The 16,982-nt window shown below is 48.2% G+C and overlaps 1 protein-coding gene across 1 annotated transcript; it reads left to right on the top strand.

Moving 5' to 3' along the window:
* The first annotated feature begins 240 nt into the window (after window positions 1-240).
* GRHPR (glyoxylate and hydroxypyruvate reductase) lies at window positions 241-12,272 on the top strand. Its single transcript, XM_034774158.1, has 9 exons — window positions 241-375; window positions 3,945-4,075; window positions 5,088-5,160; window positions 5,662-5,778; window positions 6,549-6,637; window positions 7,996-8,100; window positions 9,125-9,260; window positions 10,367-10,497; window positions 11,976-12,272. Exons 1-9 carry the CDS (start codon window positions 311-313, stop codon window positions 12,095-12,097), a joined length of 969 nt encoding a protein of 322 aa, XP_034630049.1. The 5' UTR covers window positions 241-310; the 3' UTR covers window positions 12,098-12,272.
* Window positions 12,273-16,982: the final 4,710 nt, after the last annotated feature.

The following is a 16,982-nucleotide window of genomic DNA, read 5'->3' as shown; positions in this document are numbered from 1 at the left end:
AAGAGACTTTGGATGGAAGGCCCCAGTTGTGCTTTGCCGCGCCGAAGTCCCCCAAACTAGATCTACCCCGGGGGGCAGCTCCCGTCCAGCCTCGCCTCTTCCTGCTGGTGATCCGAGCGTGCATCCAGCGATCCCGACAGGGGCAAAGGCCCCACAGCTCCCTCCCTCCCTCCCGCCCACCTGCTGCTCCCGGCACTTCCCGGGCAGCCAGGCCGGGGCCAGCTGCACGCAGGCGGGGAAGGGGGCGGCGCTGGCGGAGAGAGGACGCGGGGGAAGCGAGGCGAGGGTTAAGGGGAGCCGGGGCGCCCCGATGCAGGTGTTTGTCACCCGGCGGATCCCCCGCGAGGGGCTGGCGGCCCTGAGCCAGGCTGGCGTGTAAGAGGGCGCGGGGGCTGCAGGCGGCGGGGCCCGGTTCTCCCCCGGGCGGGGGCTGCAGGCGGCGGGGCCCGGGCCCGGTTCTCCCCCGGGCGGGGGCTGCAGGCGCGGGGCCCGGTTCTCCCCCGGGCGGGGGCTGCAGGCGGCGGGGCACGGGCCCGGTTCTCCCCCGGGCGGGGGCTGCAGGCGGCGGGGCCCGGTTCTCCCCCGGGCGGGGGCTGCAGCAGGCGCGGGGCACGGGCCCGGTTCTCCCCCGGGCGGGGGCTGCAGCAGGCGCGGGGCACGGGCCCGGTTCTCCCCCGGGCGGGGGCTGCAGCAGGCGCGGGGCACGGGCCCGGTTCTCCCCCGGGCGGGGGCTGCAGGCGGCGGGGCCCGGGCCCGGTTCTCCCCCGGGCGGGGGCTGCAGGCGGCGGGGCCCGGGCCCGGTTCTCCCCCGGGCGGGGGCTGCAGCAGGCGCGGGGCACGGGCCCGGTTCTCCCCCGGGCGGGGGCTGCAGGCGGCGGGGCCCGGTTCTCCCCCGGGCGGGGGCTGCAGGCGGTGGGGCACGGGCCCGGTTCTCCCCCGGGCGGGGGCTGTAGGCGGCGGGGCCCGGTTCTCCCCCGGGCGGGGGCTGCAGGCGCGGGGCACGGGCCCGGTTCTCCCCCGCCCCCGGGCCGGGGGTGCAGGGGGCGGTGGGGCCCGGGCCCGGGGGGCCCCCCCCCCGGGCGGGGGCTGGGCTCCCCCCACGTGCGGTCGGACCCGTTCGCAGCAGGCGGTTCCGTGGCTGGGCGGGGCCCCGCCGGGGTGGCCAGTCAGTGGGGCTTGGCGGGGGCAGGGGGCTGCCCGCATGGGCAGCCTGGGGGCAGGGGTTGGGGGCCAGACTCGGGGCTCGATCCTGAGCCGTGTTGAGCAGCCCCGGCCCTCGGAGGGGTGGCAGCCTGGGCACCCAGAATTAGCCGCTGCTTCTGGAAAGGCAGGTCCCAGGCCTGCGTCCCGGGGGCTGAGGAGTCCTTCACCAACGCCAGTGACGGGCGCACCGCCCCCCTGAAATGCGCTCGGGTCCTGTTCCCATTGCTGCCACCAGCAGCCAGGTGCAGGCAGAGAACGCCTTGGCCATGGTCCTCACTGGGATGTTCTGTGTATTGCCAGGGTGCCCAGCAGCGCCAGTCATGGCCCTGGTGCTGGGCGCTGTACAAACCCTGAACAGAGCCGCCGCTGCCCCCAGGTGCTGCCCGCCTGAGGATAAGAACCTTCAGCTGCTGCTCTAGAGAGAAGGATCCAACCGGGGAAATTAAGGTTTTGGGTACAAATGTAGTCGTTGATTTCATCACTTGTCGCTCTGCAAGTGAACCTGCAGCTGTAGTAAAAAGACAGAGACCCGGCCCTGAAGAGATTACAGCCTATTTCAGACATAGAGTGATTATCTAGCATGCGCTCCGGTGTGTTCTGTGTCCCATAGGGCAAGGGGCAGGGGTTTAGAACGTGGATTGTTGTGGTGCCATCTATTTTACGGCAGTTCTGTTTCTGACCCTTTCCATGACACACTCTGATGCTCGGAGGCATTTATAGAGGGGTGGTCATTTCTTTTTTCTTGTAAATGACCCATCCAAGGCTGAGGCCTGGGGGACAGAGAGCTGGTTTTTATTTACAAGGAAAGAAATAAACTGCTGCGCCCTTGTGTTAGGCACTTCTGAAAATGTTGTCCTTTGAAGCCTGAGTCCCACTGACTTTCAATAGGATTTGGGCCCCTAAATCACTTAGACCCCCAGATCCACAGAGCTAGACAAACACCTAAATCCCCTTGATTTGGGGATTTGCGGCACTTCTGAAAAATTTGCCCAGAACCCCTTTTTCCCTTTCTGTGACTTGAAAGGACTTCGCCTATTTTTTTTTGTTTTTTAATGCAGAAATATTTTGTAAGCCATTGATCTCAGATGCTGGTCGGTGCCTTTGATTCCAAGAAGCAAAAGTTAAAATAAAAATAACGATGCTGTGCATAGAATATAGCCAGCTAAGGTCCCAATTCCAATTGTGTAAACACTTGTGTATGTCCTTAATTTTATGCACCTGGCTAATCCAGTTGACATCAGTGGAATTATTCATGTGCATAAAATTAAGGCCATGCCTACGTGTTGGTAGGATCAGGGCCTATGTTTTGCAGCAGGGAAATCAATGGCGATTTTGCCATTGACTTCAAGGGGAGCAGAAGGAGGCCTGTTATGTGTCCTCCCTCCCTCTCTCAGGCTATGGGTTCCTTGAATTTTTTAACCTTAGTTTGACATTGTACATTATCCTCGGATCAGCAGTTTTTTAACCATCTCCAGCCTTCCAGTAGTTCCCAGGCAAAACATTCAGAAACCAAACGTGTGTTTCTATTAAAAGTTGTTTCCCTAACTACAGCTGACTTCCCCCCCCCCCCCCACACCCCCCCCCCCCCCCCCATATTTTGTCTAGGCAAAGCCCAAGGGGAAAAGGGGCCTTAAAAAAGTAAACACCCCCCCCCCCCCCCCCAGCTCTGCTGTGGCTGCCACTGGATTACCCTTCTCCTGGCGCACAGGTTGTAACCGCTCAGCGTTGTTTCATGCATTGAATGTGCTAAAATGAGTTACGTTGTGTTTCGTGCCCGTGTTTGTTCTTTAAGAAAATAAGCAACTTTCACATATTGCAAAATATCAGTTACTGGCATTACGGAAATGCAATGACCCCCGCCTCCCCCCCAGTACACACACGCTAGTGCATGGGCAGTGAGCGGTTGTGTGGTGTCTTTGTTTAAATTGCCTGCAGCATTCCAGGCCTTCTGTAAAGTGGTAGGCCCCCCAAATTGATTTGCAGTAATGTGTTCACAGAGCATTGTTGGGGAACCACTGGCTGCCCGAGAACAGTAAAAAACCACCCTCTTAAAATGCAAAGAGCAAATCGACCAGCATCCAAAACAAGGCCTTCAGAAAGGAGTGGGCAATGAGGTCTGTGTGATTAAGGGGCTGACTAGGAGTGCAGACTGCCCTGTGTGACCTCGGAAAAGTCGTTTAGTCTGTGCCTCAGTTTCCCCATCTGTAAAATGGCAATGATAATACTTCCCTGCCTCGTGGGGGTGCTGTGGAGATAAATTCATTGTTGATTAGGAGGTGCTCAGATATTCCAGTGATGGGGGAGCCATATAAGAACCTAGAGAGGCCAAGTAGGAAAAGTTTCAGTTGTCAGGTCATTGCAAGACTAATGTTCTTTGCTCTACGTATGAAGAGATCCTACCACTATTCTTCCTCCTTCTGCTGCTGCAGTTATTAAAAGAAGATGCCGGACCTTTCGTGTGCTAGTTCACAGGTGGCTTGCGTGTGCTACACAGGACATCACGTGGCTGTATTTTAGTAACTATGTGCCACAGTCTTGGGCTGTGAAAGGGAAATCCACAAGGAAGGAAAGGAGGGAATCCTAACCTTCCTGCCTAAAATAAGAGCGCGTTTCTCACTCCATTTTGTTGACTTCTCTTGGCAAACACAGTACGAATACCTGGGGCAATACGCAGCGCTGGCTTGAAGGGGGCCTCTTTCTCATGCTTTAATGTGATTTGTGACTTTCATGTATCCTTGTAGCTGCAGCATCCAGCAATGGGATTCAGACGAACCTATCCCGCGGTCAGAATTGCTGGCGGGTGTGGCTGGGAAGCATGGACTGCTCTGTCTCTTGTCTGACCGGATAGACAAAGAGGTCCTCGATGCAGCAGGTGGGTATGGGCGGTGGCTCTCTTGTGAATGGCTTTAGCTGATCCTTTGTCATCGAAAAAAGAGAGGACATACAGAATTATATCCGTGCTGCCCGAATCTCGGGCCTGGTGTCTCGCCCTCACAGCCCCTGAGACGCGGATTGGCTGACCCTTCCTTTGCTGCCATGCATTAATACAAATCCTCCATTTAAATTCCACCTCACGCTGTCCCTCCATCATGGGGGCACAGAGTTGTAAGACGCGAAGAGATGTGTCTAGCTCCCTAGTGTCCACTGGCCAGAATTCATGGTCAGTCTCTTTTGGGGGTGTGGTTTTTTTTCCCTGCAAGAAGAAACTTCTTTGCCTAGCGTAGAGTTCCCCAGAAAATGACCACTAAAGAATGACTTGTTCCCATCCCAGCCAAAGAGAAGCAGCTAGGAATATAGATGCAGCATCTTTAAAGAGACTTTTCCTTAGCTAACGGGACACTCAACTTTCTTTGATGTTTTTGGCATTTAAAAAAAATCCTATTTCTGGCAAATCCTGATTTTGGTTTCATTCCTTTAAAAGTTATAAGGGATTTTCTGCTTCCCTTCCCAGTTGATGTTTACAAGGTGTCTTGTAAAAAATCTGTTCTGGTCCAGCAGAAGTTACGAGCTTGATGCAGAAATGACTGGGTGACGTTCCCTGGCCTGTGTTAACAGGAGATCAGATCAGATGGTCATAATGGTCACTCTGGCCTAACTCTGTGAATCTCAGTGAAGGAGAAACCTGACCAGCTGTGAAGGGGAAACAGTGAAACTGATTATGCATAAAGCACAGTCAAATGCCTGAAAAAGTGATATTTCGGTTTGCTGGCTTCCTTCAGTGTCAGCCCTGTTAGGTGTTTCTAGTCATTAGAGTAGATTCCAAAGATTCAGACAATTACAAGCCGGTAATTGTAAGACATTTTTATCCTTTCATTTTTCCATTGTTGTGTTTCGTTTTTTTTAAGCTCTGTAGGTTTTGAGGGGTCTGTCTTCATGTTTTGCAGGGTCTAACCTTAAAATAATCAGCACGCTGTCTGTGGGTGTTGACCATCTGGCTCTAGAAGAAATTAAACAGCGGTATTGTTTGCTCCTTTGTGTGCTAACTCTTAACCATGGAAGGCATTTTCTTCCGCTATTTGCTGTGTCCCCTGCCATTCTCTTGAGTACAAGAAATGGAGAACTGTTAATTGAGAGAAACCAATTGGAACAGAGAATGGGTCGGCTTGGGGGTAAGGCATTGCACTGGGACTCGGGGAAACGTTGATTCGGTTTCCAGTTCTACCACAGGCCCAAGATAGCTTTTAAAACGTGACCCTCGGTCTCTCTCTAGGCCTCAGTGACCCGTCTGTACAATGGGGATAAGAGCACGGCCCAAGCTCCCAGTGGGGTTGTGAGGATCGATGATTAATTATTATTTTCTTGGTGCTCCGATAATATGGTAATATAAGAACCTGTGTGGGGAAAAATGCCCCGCAGAATGAAGTGTAATACAGGATTTCGTCCAAATGTAAACAAACGCGCAAACTAGCATTTCACGTGTTAAGACTTGAGGACCGAAATGCTGTGTTTGAATTGCAGTGGAATCCGTGTGGGATACACCCCGGACATCTTGACGGACGCCACGGCCGAGCTCTCGGTAGCTTTGCTCTTAGCTGCGTGTCGCAGGCTACCGGAGTCAGCGGAGGCAGTGAAGAAGTGAGTATTGACAATTTAGGGCTGGCTTCTGAACTGTGCGACATCAGTGAGAGTCTGGAGTAACTCCATAGACTGTGTGCTTGATCAATCCTGGACCCAAATACACCAAAGTAAAGGCAGTTCCTGCCTTGAGACGTTTACATGGATGCAGTTACAGTTATTCTGGATTTGCACTGGACTAGCTGAGATCAGCATCGTTCTATGAGCCCAGTGAGTTAAGTACAATTAACAAAGAGGCTGTTTTAAGTCCTAAATCTAAGGCATAACTCTGCGTGCTTGGGCAGTGGTCCCGCTAGAGCGTGTGTGGCAGGATAAAGGGGCCTTAAAGGAGGTGAAAATGGTGAAAAAGGCTCCTGAAAAGCCTCCTAGATTGTTCATGGGGCCTCCCGGGCCAGAAGAGAGCAACTGGAAGGGCCCTGCACTGGCCCTGCTCCCAGTGCGGGAAGGACGGAGGTATGGCCAGAGTTCACTGCACAAAGGCTGTACCCAGGGGCTGTGGGGAGCGGAACAAAAGTTAGATCAGTCTTGAGGCTGCTCTAAATAACGCTTAAGGTGACTTACAGCAGGAACATTGTAGAGCTCGTCGCTTCGTGTTAGCACCATTCATACCTGTTCATTTCTGTTTCTAGGGTGCTAAATCATTGCCACCGGTATGAGACACAGGGATTGTGAAGTATTTGTGCCATTCGTCATTTGTTGGGTCCATATCCAGACCAACCTGGAAAATGGAATTGGTCTAACATCTGTTTGTATTTCACTTCTTTTTGTAGTGGTGGTTGGACAACATGGAAGCCTCTGTGGATGTGTGGGTACGGGCTGTCTGATAGCACTGTAGGAATCATAGGGCTGGGAAGAATAGGTGAGTGAATTGTATTGTGTAGATGTATTCTCGTATTTGTCTCCCAATAATGGGAGCACTGTTGACTGACATAGCAACGTGTGTGTGTGTGTGTGTGTGCGTGTGTAAGATATAATTTTCCAAAAGAAGACACTTCACTGCACATACCCCTCCCTCTGGGGAGGGGATGAGAGAACGGATACAGGCCAGCTGTCGTTACTTAATGCACTAGTGGAAGGCACTCAGGTACAATGGTGATGAGCATGGTACAACTACCTGCATAGAATAGAATGTTTGATTAAAATAACAAACTCAGTGATCAGTAAGAAGATATTTAGCTCTCCGGTGTGTACTCTCTGTAGCTTTAATATTTTACTTAGTTTTATCACGGCCAGAAACTTTCTTCTCTTTGCCTCTGTTTTTTGTGTGCATGTGAATTTGTGTCTAGCCCCCTTTCCTGCAGGGAACAACCCATGACTCAGGTGTTCTCCTTCTTGTTAGTTATAGAATCCGATGAATCCTGGATGTAACTTTCAGCCCCTATGTTCACTCAGGCTTTTGCTGAGCAGACATTTATGCTCTCACCCGTTAGGTGGGGAGTTCACAAGTTACTTCATTCTTTGGTTATGCTAACAATTTTGTGTTTAACTTTGCCCCGGGGTAGCGGTGCTAGACACATTCACAGAAACTGAAAAATAAATAAAGAGAACCGTAAAGGACAAAACATTCTGAGGACATTCAAACCAGTGGCTGATGGAACACTCCCCCATTCACCTGCCCTCCCAGGAGCCACGGGCTGACTAAGCAGGAATCTATCTCTCCATCCTACTAATCAGCGTGCGATTGCAATCAGGCTTAGACCTTAAGCTGTAAAACATTTACATATTTCCACCTTATTGGACTCCTAAAGCAAACTGGACTTTCTCTTGCTTTATTTCAGTTAAACAAATATCCCAAAGTCCACGGTACACGGGAGTGCTGGCTTGTCTATTAGCTTGTGGAGTTGGTCAATGGATTTTTTATTTTTTCCTTCCTTCAATTTTTCTCTCCAAACTGTCACTTCAGATTTAATGTCCCATCATTCCCTTTGCTGCAGCCGCCTTACCAATTGAAAATTCATTTGCTTCCCATGGAATGAATGAGAGCATGTGGCCTCCAAAATGAATGGGAAACCTCAGGCTGGTACAGTTAGAGTAATCTCTTAATGAAAGTGGCCGGTTTCATTGCAGTTGAGTGAACAGTGGATGCATTCTGCGGCCTTGTCGATAGATGCAGGAGTAATACACTCGGTTTTGGGCTGTCAGATTGCAGGGTTAGTGGTTTCCTTCCTGCAGTGCATGATCTCAGTGTGCAGAGACGTGACCTCTTCTTGTTTTTAGGACAGGCAGTGGCGCGCCGTTTAAAGCCATTTGGGGTCAAGAAATTTTTGTATACGGGAAGTCGCCCAAAACCGGAGAGCGCCGTGGAGTTTCAAGCCGACTTTGGTAAGACACATAAATGAAGCTGGAAAGACAGCTCTGGAAACAAAGCTCTCTTCATAAGTGCAGAATAACAAACAGTGCAAATGAGTTGATGCAGGGAAGATCTTGTCCTTGGGTGTGGTGATTGGAAACTTGAAGGCTTCCTCAAGCGCAGTGTAGCAGTGCTGAATTACTAAGGCCCCACAGAGTGGCTGGTGTTTGAATGTAGAGCGCAAAAACATTTAGTATGTTGTTGATTGAAAGTGGTGACAATGTCATGAGTGAAATCTGGACCCCACTGACTTCAGTGGGCCCAAGATTTCATCCCAGACTTCTTAAATAACTGGCAACTCTCAAAAGAGACTCTCTTCAGATATATTCACATTTATATCAAATATTTGTTTTCCTACCTATAATAATGCACATGCTCTACTGTGCCTTTCTGCATGTTCAAACTCACTGATAGACTTTGTCGTGCAAAGTTCTAAGCAGTTGCCCAGCTGTGACTTGCGTTTGAAAAATAAACGGTTCCAAAAAAATCAGTTTCTATTGGGGTCAATCTTTTGGTTTGTAAATCCAGTGAACTCTACCTATTCCTCTCCTCCCATCCTTGGGTGAAAGCTGAAAAAGTTGTCAAATCTGTCTTCGGGCCTTACAGAACTTCTAAATGTTTGTTTAAAATATTATGGCAATATTTTGCTAACTAATACATACCACCCCTGAAATACACAATGCAGCCACCTCTGGGGTGGAAGACTGACTTGCTAAGCATGGGTAAATTTCATCCTTTGGTTGATGACACCTTGTCTATTTTTTTTTTTAAAGGTCCTTTAAAATATGGCACCTTGTTCGTATGATGTTTTTGTTTGGGTTTGGCAACCCAGTCAGGGGGTGAGGTTAGCAAGATCTTCCTGAAGCAGTAGCCCCTCACTGATGACTATTTAATGGACATTGGGTAGTTCCCAAACTAGTTAAAATAAATGAGACCCACCCTTGCTTCCTCCTCCGGAAACTCATGACGTGTTTTTTGGATCTTTTTCCCCCCCAGTCCCACTCACCAAGCTAGCAGAAGAGTCAGACTTTGTTGTTATTACCTGTTCCTTAACTCCTGACACTAAAGGAATGTGCAACAAGGATTTCTTCAGCCGAATGAAGAAAACGTCTGTGTTGATCAACACAAGCAGGTGAAAATCTTCACTGTCATCTTAACCAAGACTAGATTGTGGGTGAAAAAGGAAAAGCAGGTGATATTCAGGTAACTGATAGACGGGTGTTATGGATGTCAAGGAATTACGCTGAAATTGCCATGGGGGGGCAAGTATTGGCTTGGGGCACCAACTCTGAGCTTATGCTTGCTAGCTTTGTAGCTTGGCCTGCTGCGACTATCTTTTAAATGGATACTAGATATTAATGTATACAAGAAAGTACCTTTTCTCCCCCTTAGGGTGGAGTTCAGCGAATATCATGGGATTATTGCTGCTCTAAAACCTGCAAAGTGGGCGCCATCTTGGAGCCTCTCCTTAATGGGAGGAAGTGGCTGTTCTCCCGGGTGGAAAAGCTTCGTTTGTGGTTGGTGGTGATACTCAAACGGCCTTTTCCCCAGCGGGCTGTCACCATGGAAGATAGGAGCTGCATGGGGATTGGTCAGATGCTACGGTGCCATCTACATGGATGTTACAGCTGAGGGTTAAAACTGTGCTTAAACACAGTTCAAATTGTGGGTGCCCAAATGGGATTCGAATGCAATGGGTCAACTACGGCAGTGGTTCTCAACCTTTTGTACTGGTGACCCCTTTCACAAAGCAAACCTCTGAGTGCGACCCTCCCCTTATAAATTAAAAACACTTTTTTTTATATATTTAACACCATTATAAATGCTGGAGGCAAAGTGGAGTTTGGGGTGGAGGCTGACAGCTTGAAACCCTCCCCATATAATAACCTCGCGACCCCGTGAGGCGTCCCGACCCCCCGTTTGAGAACCTCTGGACTACAGCCAGGTTTGTACCTGGGTACAGTGACTGTTACGATAACCCGTTGCAGAGCATCGAGAGAGCAGTTAAGCAGAACCTGATGTTAGTGGTGTGGAACAACGGGCACAAAGTGACATACAGAGCTGATTCCTGCCTAAGGCCGAGGGGGCAAACGCTCAGGCAGGTGAGTCGTTCCACTGAAGCCGGTGGGACGACTCGCGTGTGTAAAGTTAAGCACGTGGCAGTGTTTGTATCCCATGCTTGTCTGGCTTACTAGTAACAATACCTAGCTCTTGTCTAGCTTAAACTGTGTTTCTTAGGGGAGCGGTGGTGAACCAGGAAGACCTGTACCAGGCTTTGGTTAGTGGCCAGATTGCAGCTGCTGGTCTGGATGTCACAACCCCAGAGCCGCTGCCTACAGACCACCCTCTCCTTTCCCTGAAGAATTGTGGTAAGCCACCATCTTTGCAAACAGCAGCTGTTTGCACCTTCTCTCACATTCCACTTCCTGCACTTCTGATGGGGAGGCAGTGGCTTCTAGTGGCTAGAGAAGGGGCTCGTGTAGTCCTTGCTATTCTGTTTGCCACACTGACCTGACAAGGAATTTCAGTCCTGATGAGCTTGGCATGGTTCGTGTCTAGCAAGGGTTTAATATGAGGGGCTAATTAGTCACAGGCAAGGGAAAGTCAAACCGTGTGTGTTTCAGTAAGCTGCTCTTAGCACTGGGCCGTAGCAAGGCAGTGTGATATGAGGGGGGAAAACCTTGTCAGCTGCGTGTGTTAATTAAATTCAGGGCAAATTTTATTTTGTTCAAATGTATTTGCTCATTTGCAAACATGTCTCTGACTGATCACAGTATTCCATCAGCTGAGAACTTAGACCCCGTTTCAGCAAGGGACTTAAGCATGTTGCCTAGTTTGAGCACATGAGTAGTCTCCTTAACGTCAATGGATTGGGACCTTCCTGCTCAGAGACCGAGGTGATGAACATGTTAGAAGTAGAGCTGTCAAGCCAATAAAAAAAATTAATCACGATTAATCGTGTGATTAAAGTGATAATAGAGTACCATTTATTTCAATATTTTTGGATGTTTTCTACATTTTCAAGTATATTGATTTCAGTTACAACACGGACTAGAAAGTGTACCGTGCTCACTTCATATTTATTTTTGATTATAAATATTTGCACTGTAAAAAACAAAATAAATAGTATTTTTTAATTCACCTAATACAAGCAGGGGATCTGAGTTAGTGAACCAGGAAGACCCTTCCAGTCCTATGTTCTTGTCAAACAGTGAGATGTTAGATTGGGTTTGTTTAGTCTGGAGAAGAGAAGACTGAGAGGGGACATGACACAGTTTTCAAGTACATAAAAAGTTGTTACAAGGAGGAGGGACAAAAATTGTTCTTCTGAACCTCTGAGGATAGGAGAAGAATTAATGGGCTTAAATTGCAGCAAGGGCGGTTTAGGTTGGACATTAGGAAAAACTTCCTGTCAGGGTGGTTAAGCACTGGAATAAATTGCCTAGGGAGGTTGTGGAATCTCCATCATAGGGGATTTTTAAGAACAGGTTAGACAAACACCTGTCAGGGATGGTCTAGATAATACTTAGTCCTGCCTTGAGTGCAGGGGACTGGACTAGATAACCCGTCGAGATCCCTTCCACTCCTATATTGTTTCATACATAGCCCCGTGTTTCTGTGGTACTGACCATGATTCTATGTTAGGAACAAGAAGTCCTGACTTTACACTTTCTAATATTTAGTTTTAAAGAGGTAGCTTTTATACTACATAAAAGGGAAAGCATTTGTGATCTTGTACATCTCCCCTTTAAAAGCATTAAGCTTTAAAATGTATTCTTAATTTCATTGACAGAGCTGCTCAAATACCAAACCCATCCCTGAAATATGTCTTCTCTCCCCCGTATAGTGATTTTGCCTCACATTGGAAGTGCTACCTACACCACGAGAAGCGCCATGAGCGTGCTGGCTGCTAACAACCTTCTGGCCGGCTTGCAAGGGGAAAGCATGCCAAGTGAACTCCAGCTGTGAAGAGAAGAGAATCCCAAGACCATCGCTGGCTAGGCCAGGTCATGCCTTAAAAATGACCATTTTCTCTTAGCCCAGAGAAGCAGAACGGATCCTGACTCATTCCTGCTGTAAAGTTGGTGTATGTGTCTCTGTCGTTCTGCAAGTAGAACTTATTAAACCAGGCTTGAGTAACACACAGTTGTGCGGTGGTGATGTGGAAGCGGGATGTCTATTGTGCTATTTCTAAGAGAAAAAGTGAATGCTAGTGAGACTCTGGAGAGCACTTAACTGTATGTGGATGGAAACTCAAGAGATCAAAGAAAATCACTCCCTTTCCTGGAACAATTGGGCCCATTTTCACAAGAAGGCAACAATCATAATCAGCTAGGTGGCTTTATTCTTTATGGCTTTGATAAAGCAAAAGACTTAATCGTACTTAACGTCAGATGTGCCCCAATGGCTGGCACTTATGTGCCCGTCCCCCCATGTCTGATCTACAGAGGATATGGGTCTGTTATCGCTCTCAACTTGAGAGCAAAGCTCTGTAGCTCAAGTTGTAGAAACTCCTGATTTTAGCGGTGAGGGTCTCCAGGTTGTCAGTCCAGATGGCAGGTGTCACATCAGCATATGTCAAACGCCTCCATAGGGGGGCTACTCAGACATTCAAATCTCTGGATTAACCAACAGGTGGCTGAACACATTGAAATTCAGAATTTCCAATACGAATATTTCCTACTATGCAGCAACTATTAATTGTGCCTTAACCCATGTGGGCAGAATAGTTGTGAGAGGAAAATTAGTCTCCCGGGAATGACTTTCTGCGCATGGGATGGGCTGGGATCTGCAGGTTTTTGATAAGGTACGATTTTTCTTATTCTGCCCAGAGAAGGTGTGCATATCCCTTCGAGTAGGATGTCAAATGGAGGCATGTAGTCAGGGCGGGTATTGAGTAATTAGACTCTGAGCCTCTGAATTGCCTTGGGGAGTGTTGCAAAAAGTGGAAAGGCAGGTCCTGATCGCTGCGGGGGAAAGTGACTTCCTGGCTCTGGTTCAGAGATCCCTTCTAGAGAAGAAACTGGAACTAGGTCTCATGACGGGTGACCCAGGCAGGGCTCTGACTTTTGAGTCAAAGGACTGGGTGAAGATTCCATTCCCCCAGCTCTATCTTCTGTCTGCCCAGCCAATCTGCCTGGCTGTTCAACTCCCCTTTAATGTAGAGAGCTTAAAGAGACAGAAGGTTGTTTTCTGCCCATGAATGTAGGAGGTTGGATTCCTGTAGGATGGCTGCGGATCTGGTGCATCCGTGTTTGCTGACAGAAGCTACTGCTGCTATGGTGTCAGACATCACTATTTAAAGGGATTCCTGATTGATTGAGGCCTTTGATTCAGTGTTGAAGCTCCTTGTCCATTCATGATCCTTAGATGGATTTGTTCCCTGAATGGGCTCCCCATGCTTTGAGACCGGCGTTGGTTGTCACCACCGTTCTCTCCGGCTCTGCCAGCGTGTGGTCTGCTGTGTAGCTGATTTGCAGCCGCCAGGATAGAGATTTCAATACTGCTTTGGGCAACGAGATTAAGGTAGATAGAGTTGATGGGTCCTCTGGATCCAGAGAAATCAGGAACTAGAGAATACAGGTGGAATCTTGCCCATTGCAGGACATCTGTGCAGGATACCATCATATCGAGAGATGATATCAGAACCCTTGTAATAAAGTTGAGTGATTGCTGGGGGATAGTATCTATCATCCTGTATATTAGAAAACCTTGGTGTAGCTCAGTCTCTCTCATGACTTCCAAGTGTAATTTGGGCTGAACTGGACTCATTTGGCTGTCTGTATGGTGGATAATGAAGCCATGCTGCTCTAGAACTTGTGCTCATTCCAAGGAGTGGGACCTGATCAGAAGACCATCCAGGAAGTGATATGCATGCACCCTCCTCTCTGAGAGGTTGGGATAACTAGCACCTGGGTAAATAGCCTGGGGGTGGTTGCAAGGTAATCTATAGCCATCTTCATGCAGCTGTGTTTCATCTAGTTGGGGAAAGTTTGGGAGATCAGGAACCTAGGTTTGGGACTCGCCTTTGACTCTTAATGCATAACCCAAGCAGACTCCATCCAGGACTCGTTTGTCTGACATGGTGTGGATGCAGCCAGCTGCAGATTTTTGTCGCCTGCTCCCATTCTGAGTGACCATGTCATGGGGTCAGCCCCAGGTCATGTTTGATTAAAAATTGGGGTTTTCCAGAGGATCACGACTGCCCCTTGTGCCCCTGGACCTATTCCATCTGCCAAGGGCTGGTTGGGTGTCCCTCCACGGATACTTAGAATAGGTACAAAAGGAGTAATATGATCTGTAATAAATAAGGCCTACATTCTCTTTTTGAGGACCTGGATGTCAGGAAAGTCATCTTTGATTTTATTTAGAGGATCCTGCTGTGGATTTGTCAACAGGCTCACTGAAGAGCTTTGGCCAGTGTCATAACTATAAAGGGAAGGGTAACAGCTCTCCTGTGTACAATACTATAAAATCCCTCCTGGCCAGAGACTCCAAAACCCTTTTGCCTGTAAAGGGTTAAGAAGCTCAGGTTTGCTGTAACTTTGAACCTGAGGGGGGTCCTCTGGGCTCTTTAAATTTGATTACCCTGTAAAGTTATTTTCCATCCTGATTTTAGAGAGATGATTTTTACCTTTCTCTTAAAAAGAAGGCTTTTAATTAAAGAACCTGATTGATTTTCCCTGTTTTTTAGATCCAAGGGGGTTGGATCTTGATCCACCAGGAGTTGGTGGGAGGAAGGAGGGGGATGGTTAATTCCTCCTTGTTTTAAGATCCAAGGGGGTTGGCTCTGTATTCACCAGGGAATTAGTGAAGAGTCTCTCAAGGCTACCCAGGGAAGGGAACTAGCTTTGGGAATGGTGGCAGCAGACCAGATCTAAGCTGGTAGTTAAGCTTAGAAGTTTTCATGCAGGCCCCCACAGCTGTACCCTAAAGTTCAGAGTGGGGAAGCAGCCTTGACAGCCAGCGTCTGTCTGCCACGAGCATCAGCCTTTTCCATGACCTTAGCCATAAGTGATGACGAGGCAGGGTCACATCCCATTGCCCTCACAGTGAATCTGAGGCTGTCACAGAAGGTGCCTGCTACAGAGGCTGCTGCTACGCAAGCTCGCTCAGAATGGCTCCCACACAGAAATATTTTCTGAGTTTTGAAAGGGAATCAGTCCATGCCAAGATGGCTCAAGTAGAAGAGGCGGAGGCTGTGGATACTCAGAGGGTGGCGGAGGAAGCTTCAGAATTCCTCCTTAAGCAATCTGTCTTCCTCTCTGTCTGGTCCTTGGGGAAGAAATCACCCTTAACTGGGACCATCCTGTCTTTTACAAGGGATGAAAGGGCTGCATCCACATTTGGTAGAGTAACTAGGTCTGGATTGGATCTATGACCGTGATACTGCATCTTGGCCAGCCTCTGAGCTCTTGCTGGGTTTTGCATTCAGCCCTAATTACATCTTCCAGTGTTGCATGGAGAGGAGATAGGTTTGAGATGTTGAACTCTGAGAGGAAGTATTTGAGTGATTTCACTCCCTTTCTGTCTAGATCTATTCTGTGTAAGTTCTTATCTTTTGATGCCTCCTCCTTTTGAGGTTCTTCCAGTGGAGGTTCAGTGCCTGACACTACTTGCCAGGATAGAAACAAAACTCCTCTTGAAACAACTTGCTTTGAGGTTCCTCCTCTGGGGGCTTTAGCTCAGATTCAGAAAATTGTCCTTCCCAGGAATGAGAAGCTACAGGGTCCTGTCTTGAGCTCTTTGTCTTCCTGCTCTTTTTGCAGCCTTTTGTGGCAGGGGCTTTCTCTCCCCCTGAAAATGGAAGAGGACGTGAGAGAGTCCCTCCATCTCTTGCTCCTGTTTGCTAGGCAACAAAGTCTTAGAAATTGAGTCCATCGGAAAGGGTTTGGAACCTCAAACAGTAAGCTATAAGCACACTTAAAATTGCCACATAGCAAGGAACCAGTGGTGTGGGATAAGTAGAGCCATGGAGTAGAGTATTAACTCTAAGTGAATCTGATATTTTTATGCTCTGCTAGCCTCAGCTCCTGGTTGAAACATACTCAGCAGTTGGCAAATCTCACTGGCTTAATTAGATCATAGGTATCTGGTCACCCCAGGGGCAGCTGATCAAATAAGAAGTGGGAGTTAAACTGCCATTGCCATTAAATGTCCAAGGATTTCATGATGTTTAAACCCCCATCACCTGCACTAGAACGCTGGTGCGGAGTGCACAGAGGCACCATTGGCTTGTTTTTGTTGCCCTTAAGCCAAGTTTGCATTATAAGCAATTGACACTGGCAGCTAGATCTAAATGTAAGACTTTCTCTTAGTATCACTGTAGAGAAGCTACAGGCAGATAAACCAAGGGACGAACAGTGGTGTTATGTATGTTTAATCCTGTTTGACAGAGAACTCAACCAATGTGTTCTAACTTGTCAAACTTTTCCAGTAACCAACCTAGCATCAATATTTCCAAGACCTTTTTCCATGACAGAGGAGAGCAAGTTTAAAAAAACTATTTAAGTAACATCAGATCCTTAAGAAAGCAAATTTGTTTTACATAGGTGTAAAACTCACATACAGCTTTCACCAAGGGACTTTTTAAATTGGTGGGATATACTATATCCCATATGACACCCTGCAGCCCATGTTCACCACTTTTGTATGGGCATATTTTGTTTGAAGTATCATTTGAAAACTCAATCTACAGCCCAACATTGTCTTGGTAATCTATCAACATTGTACATGGAGATGAGATTTTACTAGGTGCTTGTTACTGAAATATGCTGTCATTCTGGTAATGCCCTCAGACCATTTTTTTCAAAGACAAAAAGGCACACTAGCTAGGTGCTAAAAGGCCATTACC

Source organism: Trachemys scripta, chromosome 6, assembly GCF_013100865.1.
Source record: "Trachemys scripta elegans isolate TJP31775 chromosome 6, CAS_Tse_1.0, whole genome shotgun sequence".
In the NCBI taxonomy this organism is placed as follows: domain Eukaryota; kingdom Metazoa; phylum Chordata; order Testudines; family Emydidae; genus Trachemys; species Trachemys scripta.
The sequence above is the reverse complement of the archived record's forward strand: the minus strand, read 5'-3'. Positions and strand labels throughout refer to the sequence as shown.

What these genes read in the sequence shown, in the direction of transcription:
- GRHPR (XM_034774158.1), top strand. Translation starts at nt 311, where the DNA reads ATGCAGGTGTTTGTCACCCGGCGGATCCCCCGCGAGGGGCTGGCGGCC. An exon ending in AGAGGTCCTCGATGCAGCAG is followed by an intron (nt 4,076 to 5,087) that starts GTGGGTATGGGC and finishes CATGTTTTGCAG; the next exon opens with GGTCTAACCTTAAAATAATC. An exon ending in GTGTTGATCAACACAAGCAG is followed by an intron (nt 9,261 to 10,366) that starts GTGAAAATCTTC and finishes TGTGTTTCTTAG; the next exon opens with GGGAGCGGTGGTGAACCAGG.